The following is a 17,614-nucleotide window of genomic DNA, read 5'->3' as shown; positions in this document are numbered from 1 at the left end:
TGAGACATAACGGTGAAAGTGGACACGTGACTAGTCCTTCCAGAATATTACTGGTCTGAGACTATACGGCTTATGTTAACTATATGAGACATAACGGTGAAAGTGGACACGTGACTAGTCCTTCCAGAATATTACTGGTCTGAGACTATACGGCTTATGTTAACTATATGAGACATAACGGTGAAAGTGGACATACTGGTCCTTCCAGAATAATACTGGTCTGAGACTATATGGTTTATGTTAACTATATGAGACATAGCGGTGAAAGTGGAAACGTAACTAGTCCTTCCAGAATATTACTGGTCTGAGACTATACGGCTTATGTTAACTATATGAGACATAACAGTGAAAGTGGACACGTGACTAGTCCTTCCAGAATATTACTGGTCTGAGACTATACGGCTTATGTTAACTATATGAGACATAACGGTGAAAGTGGACACGTGACTAGTCCTTCCAGAATATTACTGGTCTGAGACTATACGGCTTATGTTAACTGTATGAGACATAACGGTAAAACTGGTAGTCCCAGGTGTCCAGCTTAAATCCCCACTTGATAAAGTACATCACACCTCCGTACATCACATCCAGCTTAACCCAAATCTGTGACAAGGATGAAGCTTCCCCCGAGATGTCAGCATACCAGTCCCTGTATCCCAGTAGGAAGCAGCTCACTGTTGCTATTGTGTCTAACACTCTGGTGTCCTCCTTCACTCAGCATGGGAGATAGCTGTTGATACATTCCTGTTCCCAATGCCGGTTCCTCTTTCTAATTAATATACATTTTCTACAAGACTCTCATTCCTATTTTCAGTAAATGCTGTTACAAACCAAGGAGAACCTTGATGTCTGCTGCTATATTAGTACTGATTTACAGACATTTAAGTATACTCATAAACAAGTGTTATTTGTTCATAAGTGCTATATTCCTTAGGTAACCATGGTTACCAGAGTATGTAATAACAATAATGTACAAAATGAACATTGTTCTGGTCTTAACATAGTGTAGTCTGTGACAGTCTGCTTAAAAATAATTCTTCATGAACTGATAAAGACAAAATAAATAACACAAAAATATAACTAACAGTTCCCATGCTAACAAAAGGGTAATCTTCACCAGAGGATACAACCCCCACCCTCATCACCCTCTCCTGTTACCATAGATTCTGTTTTCCTTCCAAAGTTGTCAGTTTTTCTGGAACATAATTCAATTGTGTTGCGAACTCTCCAAGCCATAATCTGATTATCTTATCAGTACAGTAATTATGGGCTACATGCATGACATATATTGGTGCCAGTGACAATAAGAACGGACATGACTCCATGGCTTGACGTCTTAATTATACTTGCCATGGCAATTCACAAGTGTTACCCCATCAATACTCAATCCTCCTATAATACAGTCAAACCAAACAGGTCAAACTGGTACAAATCTCTAAATCTCCCAACACTTACACTTCTCAATCATATCTTTTGACATCATATTAAAATACTCTAGCCGGGATAATATTTTCCAATAATCATTACAGATGTTATTCCAGGCATCACTGGCAGTCACCTACAACTAGGGAGGCAATTTCTCACAATAACCAAGTCCAATGTCTGTTCAAATTCAGCTCCCTAAAGGGCATGAGTAAAACCTAACCCTCTTGACTTAATGTCCCTTGTGGATGGAGGTAATCATTTCTGTATTGCCCAGACCACAATCCTCTTAGAGTCGCTGTGGCAATGACAGAGTTATGGCCAGCACGAGGACAGAGCTAATACCGTATTGGACATATTAACAGTGACAGTCACTCCACACAACCTCAGACCTAGTCACCTAATACCATATTGGACATATTAACAGTGACAGTCACTCCACACAACCTCAGACCGTATTGGACAGTGACAGTCACTCCACACAACCTCAGACCTAATACCATATTGGACATATTAACAGTGACAGTCACTCCACACAACCTCAGAGCTAATGCCGTGATTGGACATATTAACAGTGACAGTCCTCAGACCTAATACATCCTATTGACATATTAACAGTGACAGTCACTCCACACAACCTCAGACCCACAATATTGGACGTATTGGACATATTAACAGTGACAGACCTCACTCCACACAACCTCAGACCTAGTCACCTACTCCATCACCTCAGACCTAGTCACTTTCAATGCAGTATTGGACATTGGACAGTCATATTAACAGTGACAGTCACTCCAATCAACCTAACCTCAGACCTCCAGTCACCTAGATAATGCGTACTGTATTGGACATATTAACAGTGACAGTCACTCCAATAAACCTCAACCTCAGACCTAATACCGTGATTGACCCATATTGTAACATACACAGTGACAGTCACTCCACACAACCTCAGACCTACATATTAACAGTGACATATATTAACAGTGACAGTCACTCCACACAACCTCAGACCTCAGACCTAATAATCGTATTGGACATATTAACAGTGACAGTCATCCACACAACCTCCACACAACCTCAGACCTAATACCGTATTGGACATATTAACAGTGACAGTCACAGTCCACACAACCACCCATCAGACCTAGTCACCTAATACACCTCCATACATTATTGGACATATTAACAGTGACAGTCAGATTCATATTAACAGTGAACCTCAGACCCTAACCTAATACCGTATTGGACATATTAACAGTTCCCCTCCAAAGTGACAGAGTGACTGTCAAGACAGTTGTTGTTTAACAGCAGCACTCACTGCACACACCTCAGACCCTAGTCACCTATCAATATTCCAGCTATATGGCAGTGGTCTGTAAATAATCGAGTCTGGACGATGCAACCCAGTGATCAACAGCATGAGCATCAATCTACAGTCACCTAACTGGGATACAATGACATACATGTGTCAACAAAGTCAATGGTCTGTAAATGACCACCCCAGTGATCCGTCAATCTACAATAACTGGGATACAATGCTTTTATGACAAGCATAGCTTGCTGAAGACCAATTGCTTGAAGATAATTCAATAATCCAGATCTTCACAGGTTAGTTAAATCTGTATTAGACATTTAACACACAGTGACCAAGTCACTCTTCACCCCAGCAACAATGGAGCTTATGCCTTATTTCACATATGAACCATGCTAACAGTGACAGTCCAGCACACAGTGGCTCAGCAGAATCCTAGCTAAAAATGTATTTCATATATTTACAAAGACAGTCACAATGAAATATTCATCTCCTCCCAACACACAGGAGTGTATGCTAAGCTACCAGACAGCATCACCTACCTGAGTTTAAACTGTCGAGTTTGACAGGAAGACCTGCCTGGCCCGCTGCTATCAACTTCAGGGCAATGTAGAACTGACTGCGACCAAAATGTCCGAGACGCTTGGCTCCACACAGCTCTGTTATCTGAAACAGGCAGGGTGTGCTGTGAGAAAAACTTAAAAGAATCATTAAAACTTGCCCAACTTCTGTGTCAGCTCTTGTTCTTCTTCAGTGATGCATCAGTCTCCTGTAGTAAAGGAAAGGAAAGGGGAGTCAAGTGAACCTTGCCATACCCCTAATTTCATCTTTCTGAGCAGCATTCAAAATTACAGGGATAGTGTATGTGCTTGATTGTGTTCCTTGAGGTTTTCTGCTTTCGTATTTAAGTCTAAGGACCCTATAAATCTTTGACTTTGTATCCATAATTGTGAACACTGAATTGTTCTAGCTGAAAAAACAAAAGCACTATGAGATGTCATATTTAAATTTTCAATCCCAAACATTACCTACAAGCAGTATGATATTTCAATAATCTCTCATGGTTTACTATCAAAGACTGACAAATTTCCACATTGACATATACAGCATCCTGGTTGTATCATACACATGACATATGTCCAGAGATGCCAACCCTAATTTAACCCAATTAGTATTTTGGCCAAAAACTGAAGCAAAAAAGTAGTATTTTTTGGCCAAAATTAGTATTAACCTTTCCAAAGAATTTTCATATTTAATAAAGAATCGATAGATGTATTTCTAAGAACTTGTTATCAACATCGTACTCACCAAAATCAGTCGTAAATATCCACATATAGCTTGATACTGAATAAAAAATGGTTGCAATTTATTGTGTATGGTACATATACTATTTGATAATTTAATTTCATGTATTTTTTTAAAAATTCGTATATTTTTACTGCTACAGTTGTCGCGTGTATTTTGTGTTGCTTTTTCGTAATGAATACGATAAAATTGTATGAGTTGGCACCTCTTTATGTCCTAGCTTGCCTCATCCTTCAAGCATCCTCTGTCATTCATGCTGAGAATCACATCTGATACACACAAATCCTACACCCTGACCAGGCACTGACCACTGTAGCGTAACAACATTCGATTGTTGTTTAAAAGCCCACTCAGCGATTTGTCAGCTGTATGAAATTAGCCTGTTAATCCAGGGAATGACATAAAAAGCAATGTTCAATGCTGTCGAGAGCGTCAGTAAATCTAACCCCCATTCAGAAAGTATGTTGAACGTATTCTCTCCTGAAAACCAGTGAAGATCCGTCATCGTGATCCCAATTGCACAGATCGATGCTCACGATGTTATCACTGGATTGTCTGGTCCTGGGCTCGATTTTGAAGCTCTCTTTAGCTAAGATAGTCGTAAAGTGCCATACATTAACATTAACTTTTGGCTATCTTAGCTCTAAGAGAGCTTCGAAAATCTAGGCCCAGACACGATAATTTACAGACTGCCACCATATAGCGGGAATATTGCTGAGTGCAGCGTTAAACAACAACAGGATGACTGGGAAACGTGGCTACTTTGGAATCTGCTCAAACCAGACTTGCCAAGTTGAGATTTCTGTCAATACCAGACCACATTAACAGTCTACTGTGATAACTTAGTCTTTACTACCCTGTTAATAAAACACAACCCCTTGATCTGACAGGGCTGCACTTCTTGGTGTTACGATGTAGAATCAGAAATCATCTGCCCTTTGCACTCTTTTATGCATTTGTTCGGCCTAAAGCCAATGGCCAATTCCTGCCAAGCATCGATGCTCCCATCTGAAGCCAGTACATCTGTCTGGTTCAAATCTCTAGAGAGCTATGCTAATGTTTCATTCCCCATAACTACCAGTGGACTATATTCTTCACATTCCTAGACTGGTGCCCTTCAACCAATTCTTCCCCTATGAACCAGCCTGACGCAAGCCTGACACACAAACGTGGTCATAAAACTACACTTAGCATCTACTTCGTCTGCAGGCTTCAATCAACAACTCACTCACCTCAATCATGATGTGATACACACATCCACGATCAGTTTCTCCACCTTCATTGCAACATCAAAATGCTAAAATTTCCCTAAAATTCACATTTTTTTTACCCCAAACTATGGCAGTGTTTAGAAAATAAGAAAAATTGTATCATAATGATAATATTGACCGATAATGATCAAGATGATCCCCTGATTGCAATGCTATTCCCTCACCCAGAACCAGCTTGCAATTTCTGACACTGCTTTTTGGTACAGCTAATACTACCATTAGTTTCCAAAAATGCCCCATCAGCTTACATCATCTAAGAAAAAGCATACATGAAGACGGTTCATCTGTGAGCGCACCAGCACAAATTCAGATCCAAGACAAAATTTGCTTTTAAATTCAGCACTCTCATACTCAGCCATATGACAACAGATTGCATGTAATAATGTCTGCCTAAAGGTGAGTGAGTGAGTGAGTGAGTTTAGTTTTACGCCGCACTCAGCAATTTTGCAGCTATATGGCGGCAGTCTGTAAATAATCGAGTCTGGACCAGACAATCCAGTGATCAACAACATGAGCATCGATCTGCGCAAGTGGGAACCGATGGCATGTGTCAACCAAGCCAGTGAGCCTGGCCACCAGATCCCGTTAGTCGCCTCTTACGACAAGCATGGGTTACTGAAGGCTCATTCTAACAACCAGTGAATAACGTCAACAGCAACTATTTCATTGGGATACAATGACACACCATCAACCATGTCTGCCGTTCCATTTGTCACCTTGTACATGAAGCATTGGTTGCTGGGACCAGCTCAAGAACGGAATCCCAACAGACGAACGATTAATGAGATCCAAAATCCTTGGAGTAAGCACAGACAACTTCAACCATATTCCCATTCCTGAGGTTGATTATAGACGTTCCCCTCACAATTATTCATTCTAATCGTCAGTGACCGACAGGAAGAAACACAATCCATTTTAAGTCACCTCTTACGACAAGCACAAAATGCTTGGGACCTGTATTTTTACCCGGAATCCCACAGGTGGATGAAAAAAAGAAGCTGAATTCGACTAATACCATGTTTATATCAAACAACCCATGATCTGCTATGGTTGTGATCTTCGTTAAGATTCAGCATCAAGTACCATGTTAATAATACACAACCCTTGATCTGCAAGGGCTGTGATGTCCTGCTAAGATACAGCAAGAAGAACCATGTTATAATACACAAATGTTCATCTGCCAGGGCTGTGATGTCCTGCTAAGATACAGCAACAAGTACCATGCTTATAATACACAAATGTTCATCTGCCAGGGCTGTGATGTCCTGCTAAGATACAGCAACAAGTACCATGTTAATAACACCGGCCTCATGATTTGTCAATGCTGTGATATCATGCTAAGATACAGCGACAACTACGATGTTAATAATACACAACCCTTGATCTACAAAAACTACTGATATCATGCTAAGAGACAAGAGACGTTCCCTTGACATGTTAATGCTCTGATATTCACCTTACTATCACTGTTTATAACACAATGATACCGTCAGACCACGAGACCATGCAAACAAAAACTTGAGAAATTCAGTGACCATAGGTCATGCTGCCCCGAGCTCATTTCCTCCCATCCATTAGGAATGTCACAACATCCTGACTTGTCCTCTCAAGGCAACACAACACACCCAGCTTATACTTTGACCTTAGGTTGAAGAAACAAATAACAAGCTAAAAACCATGCGGCCAGTGTTTAGAAGCAGAAAGTGGACATGAACATTGTCTGGTTTAAACACAGTGACAGCAGTGTGCAACATTAGCATGGGCCAGCCAGCTGCAGTCTATGTAAATCTCTATCGGTCAGTCAGTGGCTATGAATGAATGAAAAGAGTCTGACCAATTGTTTCAGGATGGTAGTTTGTGTTCTGTTGGGATAAACCACAATAAATTAGATCAGTTTTATTTTAAAACATTTAAATATTTCCAATTGACTTTGGTCCGGCATGGTCTTGTGTGCATTTGTTAAATTTCATACAAAGTTTATACTTTACTATAAAGTCTGCATACATGTAAAATCATTCACAATCAGACATTTTGCATTATTGTTTGTAATATTCATGATGGTGGTTTGCATAAATTAGTCTGGACGAGATAATCCAGTGATGATCATCAATGTACGCAATGAGATGATCATACATTATCTCAGTACTCACCACTTTTAAAATCTTCACAGGTGAAGTTTTGAATGAAATAACAATCAAATTTAATTTATTGTGGTTTTAGATGTTTTGACATATGTTTGTTATTTCCAGACCTACATGCCTCCACATAGATCTGACAATAGCTTGAGGTTTTACTCCAGCTTCAAGGCTGTCTTTGTTCTTTACACATTACATTAACATCAATGAGTTACTTGCTACCTAGGCCTCTGATAAGGGAAAGTTTCCATTTGCACGTATGATATTTCCTTGTTTCTGTAATTGTGCTGCATAGACATTTCCATTTGAAACGCTAGATATTTTTCTAAATATCATCAGGGATTGGGAAAGGCAGGGGCCATGGGCCATTTAGCACATTAGAATAAAAATGGCGAGTGGGTTTAGTGAGTTTGGTTTCTAAAGTAATATTCCAGCAATATCATTAGAAGCAGTGTGACTACACCAGAAATGGGCTTCACACAAATTGTACCCATGTGAGGAATCGAAGGTTTGTTATTTCCAGACCTACATGCCTTCACATAGATCTGACAATAGCTTCTTGAGGTTTTACGGTCTTCGGTTAACATGCGCTAAGGGCAGTGGCCCATTTTAACCATTCAGAAAATGGCTAATAATCCTGAAAATGGCCCATTGTCAACGTTCTCTATCCCAATCCCTGCATCATTGACATGAATGTTTCTGAAAAAGAATGCATTAATCATACAACCATCTTTTCTTTTCAGGATCAATCATATTTGATAAACCATATTTTTAACATAAAAGAAATTCACAACAATTGAAGACATAAAACTGACACAGCTATATGTCATTATTCAAATTTGCAGAGAAAAAAGAAATAAACTTTGAAAGTTAGAAATCTGTTGATTCTCCACGTATTTCTTTGCACAACTAAGGCAATCAAACGAAAGCTCTGTTCTATGACAGCATGACCCAGTGACCCTCCACTGGATCCAGTTCAAGTACATTTGATGACATTCAAGGTATATATAAGCCATGGAATCTGCAGACAAGACTGGAGGCCATCCAATTGCCATAATATTCCAGAACACCAAGTCTTACATGAATGATCAAGAACAGATAACGGCATGTAATCAGTGGATCTGCTGCCTCATTTGGTAATCAAGAAACACTGCGCACCTATAACTACAATCTATGCCTCACTTGGTTGACGCGGAAACCATTAGTGTCACTTTAATTGGAGTCTATGTCTGACCTCCTTCTTCTGAACAGAACAGCAGGTTATTAACTGATGTTTATGTCGGGGACTGTCTTCAACTGATTGTCGTGGAATCAAGTAACGGTGGATTTGTTTTACGATCCAGGCAGCACTATTCCAGCACCATCATTGGAGGCACTTAACAGCTGTACTTTTGTTGGCCAAACCAGGGGTTGACAGGATGAGCAAGTGTTTAAATTGTCAGGATACAATGATATATAAATCAGCCATGTCACACGTAACCAACCAATCCCCATTAGTCAGCTGTAACCAAACAGGGAACTGCCCTGACCTGTGAACAAAGAAGAAAGCTTTTTTCTCAATTCCAACCAAATTCCATCCTAACTGTACTAGTTAATTCAATACCTTTGCCATGTGTTGATGGTTGTAGCATGACTAGTTTTATTAGAATTCCATTAATGCATTTGAGAATTAATTGTGCATCACAAAGTAGACAGTATAAAACCAAATGACTGGTTCAAAATTGGTCTCAGTTATCTCCCTTGGTAAGCCACAAGCCTCACACTCTTGCTGATTTCATTAAAAATCAGAAATAGTTTATCTCAACCTCTGTATCCAGTGTATCTTATTTCCATTCTATGTGATATTTACACAGGATCCATTAGCTACCACAGGTATGTTTTCAGCTGTATTTGATTAACATGCCACTACAAATAGCCATCCCATCAAATTATTGTAATGAATGAGAGGAATTCCTTACTGGCTTACTGACAGGAGCAGTAGAGGTGGTGGGGTTATGAAACAAAGCAGTGATAATGACTGGGGCAGGGGTATTATTCATAATAGACTGGATATCTGTCATGGACAGTCGAGTATGGATGTATGTGCACCAGACATAAACACCTAGTTGGCTGAACTGAAGAACAATGTTGTCCCCATGCATGATTAAATACTATGATACAATATGATACAAGCACTCCTACATCTTCTGGAGCAAGGGGACGGATAGTGTTTAAAGCATTTGCTTGTCAGAATAAGTGAGTGAATTATGTTTTACGCTGCTTTTAGCAATATTCCAGCAATATCACGGTGGGGAACACCAGAAATGGGCTTCACACATTGTGCCCACGTGGGGAATTGAACCCGAGTCTTCGGCGTGACGAGCGACCACTTTAACCACTAGGCTACCCCACCGCCCCTCATCAGAATGAAGACACATTTCAATTCCCCACATGGGTACAATGTGTAAAGCCCACTGCTGGAGTCTTACCATGATACTGCTGGAATACTGCTAAAAGTGGCATAAAACCCTAGTCGCTCACTCACTCGAGAGGTTGGTTACACCTGTGAAGATCTCGGTTAGAATTGGTCTTGAGCAACCCATGCTGGTTGCTGGCTCAGGTGGTCAGGCTAGCTGGCTTGGTTGCCACATGTCATCATATCACTGCTGAGTAGATTGATACTCATGCTGTTGATCACTGCCATATAGCTGGAATATTGCTGAGTGCGGCATTAAACAACCAACAAAACAGAGGTTAGCTGGGTTCATTTCCAGGATCAGGGAGCTCATTACATTGAGTATGGGCCACCAAATAATCCACTAGTATAATCCAGGTATTTTGTATATGAGGCTACAGTAAAGAGGACAAAACCTGTAAATAGAGGATGATTTGGTTTTATGTCAATATTCCAGCAATTCACGACACCAGAAATGGGCTTAAATTTTGGTATTTCCCAAGAATAGAGCGAGGGATATGTCGATATGTTTACTCAGGCATGAGTGTCAAATTTTGGTATTTCCCAAGCAAAGTATACCGATATGGGCATGAGTGTCAAAACAAAATATGCTATGAACTGTATTTGTTTTTACTGAAGTCGTCAAATTGAGAAAAATACACCCAAATCTACTTTCAAACATAGACTAGCTACCTGCCGTCGCATATGTAGAATGCAACGTCACAGAATAAACGTGACGACATAGCATTGTTCAGTGACGTCACGTCACCATGACAAAGTGAAATTTTGCCCAAGGGCATCTTATGAAAAATATGAACCCCTATATTTCCGCCCTTGTAGGTAATAAATATATGTTCTGAACTTGAAGATAAAACATATACATTTTTAATAGAATCAAGATGACTGACACTTCACATTTTCCCTGTGTGATTTTCCTTGGACCTATTTGGACAGAAACCTTCCAGACTCAACTTCAGTCATAACCTAACATGGAAGTTATAGAGTTTCAAAGTAAAGTAAACATTTATGAACACTTTTGACCACTTCCATCCCTTCCCATAAAACACCATCAGTCAGTGGTGTGTAGTGTAAGCGATCAATGCACCAGACACCAATCAAGTATCAGAGGTATGATGTCTAACTGTTACATTGCTTAGCAAATAGTAAGCCAAAGAACACACAGCCAAACATGATACATATCAGTGTTGGGAATCGGAAACCAAATCCACTTTCAATTATCGGAGGACTTGTGGTGATCGATTATCGATCATAATCGAAATACATACATTTTTAATACAAGTGTAGAAGTGAGCAAAGCTCACATACCCCCGCTATGGAAATGACTGACCCAAGGATCAGCAGCTCACAAGACTTTCTCTTTGACTCTACTAAACTTTATATAAATGTTAGATAATAGTTTTGGCATGTACTGATGACGGTAATAATTTATGGAAACTAGATTTTTTTGTGTTTTCCGTGGAAACCTGATATGTAATTGAACTTGAGTGTGTCATGTTGCACACAATGGACGTGAGATGAAGATTGCTATTTTTAGCACATGACATATCTGTGGGTCATGATTAACTTGTGTATTAAGTTTGGTGAATACATTTTGCATGTACCTAGCATGAACCTAGCATGTAAACTTTAAGAGATATGCTCTGGACAAAATAATCAAACACATTTGGCACTAAGTCATGTTTCCATGGAAACAGCAAAAAATACAATTCATATCTGGATGTAAACCCCAAAAGGCACATCTAGGGATCATGCTTGATATGTGTACCAATGTTGATGAAGCTAGCATGTATAGTTTGGAAGATCTGCTCCGGACAAGATGACATCCTCATAGTCACAGCCTAAGTCGGTTTCCATGGAAACAGCAAAAACTAAATTCTGAAAAAACTTTAAAATAGCAAAAGGCACATCAATGGGTAATGATTAACATGTGTGTGAAGTTTGGTGAACCTAGCATGTAACCTTTAAGAGATATGCTCTAGACAAAATAATCTAACACATTTGGCACTAAGTCGTGTTTCCATGGAAACAGCAAAAAATACAAGTCATATCTGGATCTAAACCCCAAAAGGCACATCTAGGGATCATGCTTGAGATATGTGTACCAAGTTTGATGAAGCTAGCATGTATAGTTTGGAAGATCTGCTCCAGACAAGATGACATCCTCATAGTCGCAGCCTAAATCATGTTTCCATGGAAACAGCAAAAAAACTAAATTCTGAAAAAAATTTAAAATAGCAAAAGGCACATAAATGGGTAATGATTACTATGTGTGTGAAGTTTGGTGAACCTAGCACGTAAACTTTAAGAGATATGCTCCGGACAAAGTTTCAGGACGGAGGGACGGACGGACAGAATGAACGCTATATACCCCCGTTACTTCGTAGCGAGGGTATAATAATCACCAATTTTAAGGGTATTTCCCCAGGGTTTTTTCAAATCAAAGTGTGTTTTTTCAAAACTAATACTGTCATGCAATAAATGCATGCAAGAAAGATGCTGGAATTGTAATTAAACAATAAAAGTGGTTAAAATTTTACAATGCGCATAGCTGTATGCTGTTGAGTGCATGTTTGTTTGTGAATATTTATCTAATTTAATCGTTAGTTTACTTCATTCAAGTGTGTTATACTAAAACAACAAAATTCTGATTAAACGAAAATATGTTTTTTACAATCGATAATTATGTTTTTTCCTTCTTTTGATCCATTTTTGAATATTTTCGATCATCGGAACACCACTAATACATATCACAAATATTGGGTAAAGAATACAAATACAAAAACAAGTCAGCAGCCGATGTATTATTCATTATATTAAGTGAAACAATAACAAATAAATTCTTTGGCATGTCTTGACCACATTCACTTCGTTTATTTATCACAACAATGACCAGAGACGACATTACTGTCAAAATAAATAGTGCTTGGCTTGGACATATTCCAATTTACATATTTTGTTTTGATAAATAACACCAAAATTTAAGATAATATTTTTGTTTGTTATATTTAAATTATGAATATTTTTTACCAGTGATCATGAATAACAAATTGAATTTATGAAGGGATACGGTTCGATTCACAGAATTCACAAGTGAATCATAATAGCTGTCTGAAATATAAAATCTTCTGATAGTGCAACACTACAACAGCCTGTAGCACAATCTTCCTAAACACCTTTATTTAGCAATTTTTTAGTCTAAAAGTTAAGACCACAAATAATTGACTCTCTCAAATACACAATGGATACATTGAGCATAAAGCATGAGGGTAGCAATGCAAGATTAACAAGAAGACAAAGTCATCAATATCCCCCTCAACGGCAAAATACTCTTTATGAATATGTCTACTAGTTATAATTATGTCAAATGTTTTGGAGTGTATACAGCAAAGTGGAAGGAGAATATTGAAAGGTTTTTAAGATCTGCTACCAAGTTTGATGAAGCTAGCATGTATAGTTTGGAAGATCTTCTCCAGACAAGATGACATCCTCATAGTCATAGCATAAGTCATGTTTCCATGGAAACCACAAAAAATAAAATTCATACTAGGTCTAACCCCCAAAAGGCACATCTAGGGATAATGCTTGATATGTGTACCAAGTTTGATGAAGCTAGCATGTATAAGTTAGGAGATCTGCTACGGACAAGATGACATCCTCATAGCCACAGCCTAAGTCATGTTTCCATGGAAACCACACAAAAAATAAAATTCATATCTGGGTCTCAACCCCAAAAGGCACATCTAGGGATCATGCTTGATATATGTACCAAGTTTGATGAAGCTTACTAAGCATGTATAGTTTGAAAGATCTAATCTGGACAAGATGACATCCTCATAGTCACAGCCTAAGTCATGTTTCCATGGAAACCGCCAAAAATAAAATTCGCATCTGGGTCTAACCCCCAAAAGGCACATCTAGGGATTATGGTTGACATGTGTAACAAGTTTGGTTAAGCTATCACCAATAGTTTAGGAGATATGCTTCGGACAAAGTGTAACGGACGGACGGAACTCGTTCTATATCCCCTCAACTTCGTTGTTGCGGGGGGATAAAAAACTTACTAACATTTTCATTAAGTCATAAAACTGATCTCCAAAACATAAGCCCCCTAGTTTCAAGTTGTAGCCCACAAGGAAATGTCACAAGTTTAATGAAATTTACTGGTATCTGACAGAATGACTATAAATATACATCCCTGGTAGTGTTCAAAATTACATATGCCATGTGGTCCTGTCATAACCGTAATGTCAAGCGTCATGATAGTAAGGAGGATACTCTTGATACAAATACTATAGCAACAAATCTCTAGGACCCCCTACCCTTTATTGTGATTACTGCCTGAATTTTTCATGTTATGGACAGTTGGCAAGGCTGTGCCATAAAAAATGAAAGGTTTCTCATCAATTCACGCTGACATATACTTTTGGTTTCGTCTGCTAAAAATGCTAGTTCCAAAATTAAACTGGACCGTCTGCTTATTAATGAAGAGTTATCTTTCCTTTCTCAGTTGGGGTGGTGGGGTAGCCTAGTGGTTAAAGCGTTTGCTCGTCACGCTGAAGACCCGGGTTCGAATTCCCACATGGGTATAACGTGTGAAGTCCATATCTGGTGTCCCCAGCTGTGATATTGTTGGAATATTGCTAAAAGCGGTGTAAAACCATACTCACCCACTCATTTCTCAGTTGTCATTCGGAATCATTTTAAGGATAGTGTGAAAACCAGAACTTTAAACTGGTCATTTTGAAAGTAGATTTCAGCTGAAAGTCACCTTCCTCTAAATGTATGGAGTGTTCATGCTCTAAATCGTTTTGAAAAACAATCAGTCAATATCCCAGAGATTCAACTGATCTCACGCCCAGGCTTCACCGAATATTGATAATAGATGCCTATCCTGAAACAAGAGGCTTGAGCAAATACTAAACACATGTTTAGAACCTAATACTTACAGACACATCGACCTTCTTGAGTTGACATGTGTCGAGGAAAACATCCAACCCCACATAAGAGGTATGATTCACCAAACATGCCTTACATCATCAAGGTCCCTTGTTAATATTCATAGACAAATTCACACTATATAATCAACCCAGCTTTTATGTAACACAATGCCTGTCATAAAAGACCCATTAGTCAGCAGTCTATAGCTGATATCCTGCGGTAACCATACCTTTAATCTTGGCCAAATGCACAAAACAGACATTTAACTAGTTTGTGTTTAGTCTGTGGCTATGAACAAATGTAGGATATCTAATATCAACAATGATCGTCCTCTCACTGTAAATTGGGCTAGGATCTATTTACCTTTTATGTAAGTCGGGATTTTTTGTCAAAGTTTTCGCAAACCATTTTGAGCTTTGTTGTCAGATTGCTTTGCATGTTTGTATTAAAATACAAGCTGTGTTTACAATACCAACACACATGACTGTCATTGGGTGGGTTCGGTTTAACAGGCTCTGAAAAGTATTTCAGTAAAATAACAGTGTGTCACTATCATGTTGATCGAAGCTGAGAGTGATGAAAGTCTTCGACATTAACCAGTTTGATGAAATCCACAAACATGGTGTTCACTAACCAACAAAATATAACCCAGATGAACCCAAATAAAATCCCCCATTTTTCCCCGCACAACAGAGATGCAACGCTGCACAACAACAACAAACAAAAAACGAGGACTAAGTCAAGATACTAATTTACAGACACTACAAAATGAATGATAATACTGTCATCTACTTCCTACCACCTAGATGTCAATTATGTTCTTGTCTGTTGAAAATATATCTGACATGTTACAAGACAGACATTGGACAAGACAGGTCATTCATATTCTCTTCCAGAATACACCTCTTATAACAATTAACCTTTTCACCATATCTTGACAATATTATAACTTTATAAGTTTATGAGTGAGTGAGTTAAAATTTATCGTCACATCGGCAATATTTCAGCCATATCGTGACGAGAGAACCTTATACAGCAATATAAAAAAGTATGAAATATATCTAAAGGTTATAAAATCCTGTCGTCAAAGGACAGTACAACAACTAGTACATCACTTCTTTTTTTTAAATAGTTAGGGAGCATATAAATATCACAACACAATATAAAACTAGATCGCCAACAACTGAAGTTAGGCCACCATACTAGGGACTTATAACTTTATGACAATTAAACTTTTCAACATATCTTGAAAATACTAAAACTTTATAACAATTAACCTTTTCAACATATCTTGAAAATACTATAACTTTATAACAATTAACATTTTCAACATATCTTGATAATATTATAAATTTATAACTCCCAAATCAGAGGTTTCTGGCACAACTAAGGGATGCACTTCTGCACAACAAGAAACAAATACAAGGATTAAGTTAAGAAACCAATTTACAGACACTGCAAAATGAATGGTAACACTGTCATCTACTTCCTACCACTTAATTGTCACTAATCTACGCAACATATTACATAAAACACACCAATAACCAGATGTTGACAAGATAGGTCCCTCATATTCTCTTTCAGAATACACCTCTTATAACCATTAATCATTTCAACACATCCCGACAATATTATAATGTTATATAATCATTACCACATTATATCATCTTGTCCTTGGATTCAAAAGGTGGTTGAGCTCATTTTCATATGTTTACGGATCACACGTCCATTCTACTTTATGCCACAGTTGTTACCCAATAAATGCTTCATGTTCAATAAGTGTTATTACTGAGATAACCTCATAATACATCCTGAATTCTGGGATGCAAATTGCACTATCCCATTAGCCAAGTCAGTCTGATTAATGTCAACGGTATCCCCAGGGCAAGTAAAATTTCAGGCTGTGTAGGGTACCCTATATGTTTCAGTCTCCAGGCTGGTGAATGTTTCAGGTCAAGCTGTGTCCCTCTTAACTTATACTATTCTTAGAGTTGAAACCAAAATTTGCAATCAGGTAATATAGATTGTGGAAATAACAAACATTAGGCAGGTCTTCTACTACCATAAAGACAATAGGCAGCGAGGAGTGAGTGAGTGAGTTTAGATTTACCCCGCTTTAAGCAATATTCCTGCAATATCATGGTGGGGACACCAGAAATGGGCTTCACACATTGTACCCATGTGGGGAATCGAACCCAGGTCTTCGGTGTGACAAGCGAACGCTTTAACCAATAGGCTTCCCCATCGCCTCAGGTAGCCAGGAAGACAAGCTTGTGGTAGGAAACATAGCAATTGTTGCTGATAATATCAATGTCAGATTGATTATTTATAGGCAGCTGTCATAGAGCTTAAAATATGACTGACTGGTGTTAAAACAAAAATACCATCAAGGCTGAGTAAAGGACTGAGGTGATCAAGTTCTGCCGTCATAATTTGACACAATTTGACACAATTTGACACACTATCATTCAGTGACAACTACACTCAAGGATATGCAGATAATTATCTAACAAAAATACCATCAAAACTAAGGACAAGTGTCTAAATTCTGCCGACATAATTTGACACAATTTGACACACTATCATTCAGTGACGAAATTCAAGGATATGGAGATAATTATCAAACTAACATGTCACATGAACAAAGAAACCTCACCTAAATCCCTCCCTGATTGTCTCCTGCTGTGAAACACCTTCTGTCCTATCACATGTAATATAGATCCTCCGTCTGCTCAGAATATTACGTTGTGCAACAGATTGTCTCAGTTCCCGC

At 38.5% G+C, this 17,614-nt stretch overlaps 1 protein-coding gene across 9 annotated transcripts in view; it reads right to left on the bottom strand.

The window, feature by feature from the left end:
* LOC124263350 (ralBP1-associated Eps domain-containing protein 1-like) overlaps positions 1–17,614 on the bottom strand; it is a 100,261-nt gene that overhangs the window by 70,682 nt on the left and 11,965 nt on the right. For all 9 annotated transcript variants that reach the window (XM_046697929.1, XM_046697931.1, XM_046697933.1 and 6 more), the window contains exon 2: positions 3,280–3,403. In XM_046697929.1, the coding sequence (XP_046553885.1) occupies positions 3,280–3,403 (124 nt within the window). The remainder of the gene's footprint in view (positions 1–3,279; positions 3,404–17,614) is intronic.

Source organism: Haliotis rubra, unplaced genomic scaffold (assembly GCF_003918875.1).
Source record: "Haliotis rubra isolate DU_JTF1 unplaced genomic scaffold, ASM391887v1 Scf88, whole genome shotgun sequence".
Lineage (NCBI taxonomy): Eukaryota > Metazoa > Mollusca > Gastropoda > Lepetellida > Haliotidae > Haliotis > Haliotis rubra.
The sequence above is the reverse complement of the archived record's forward strand: the minus strand, read 5'-3'. Positions and strand labels throughout refer to the sequence as shown.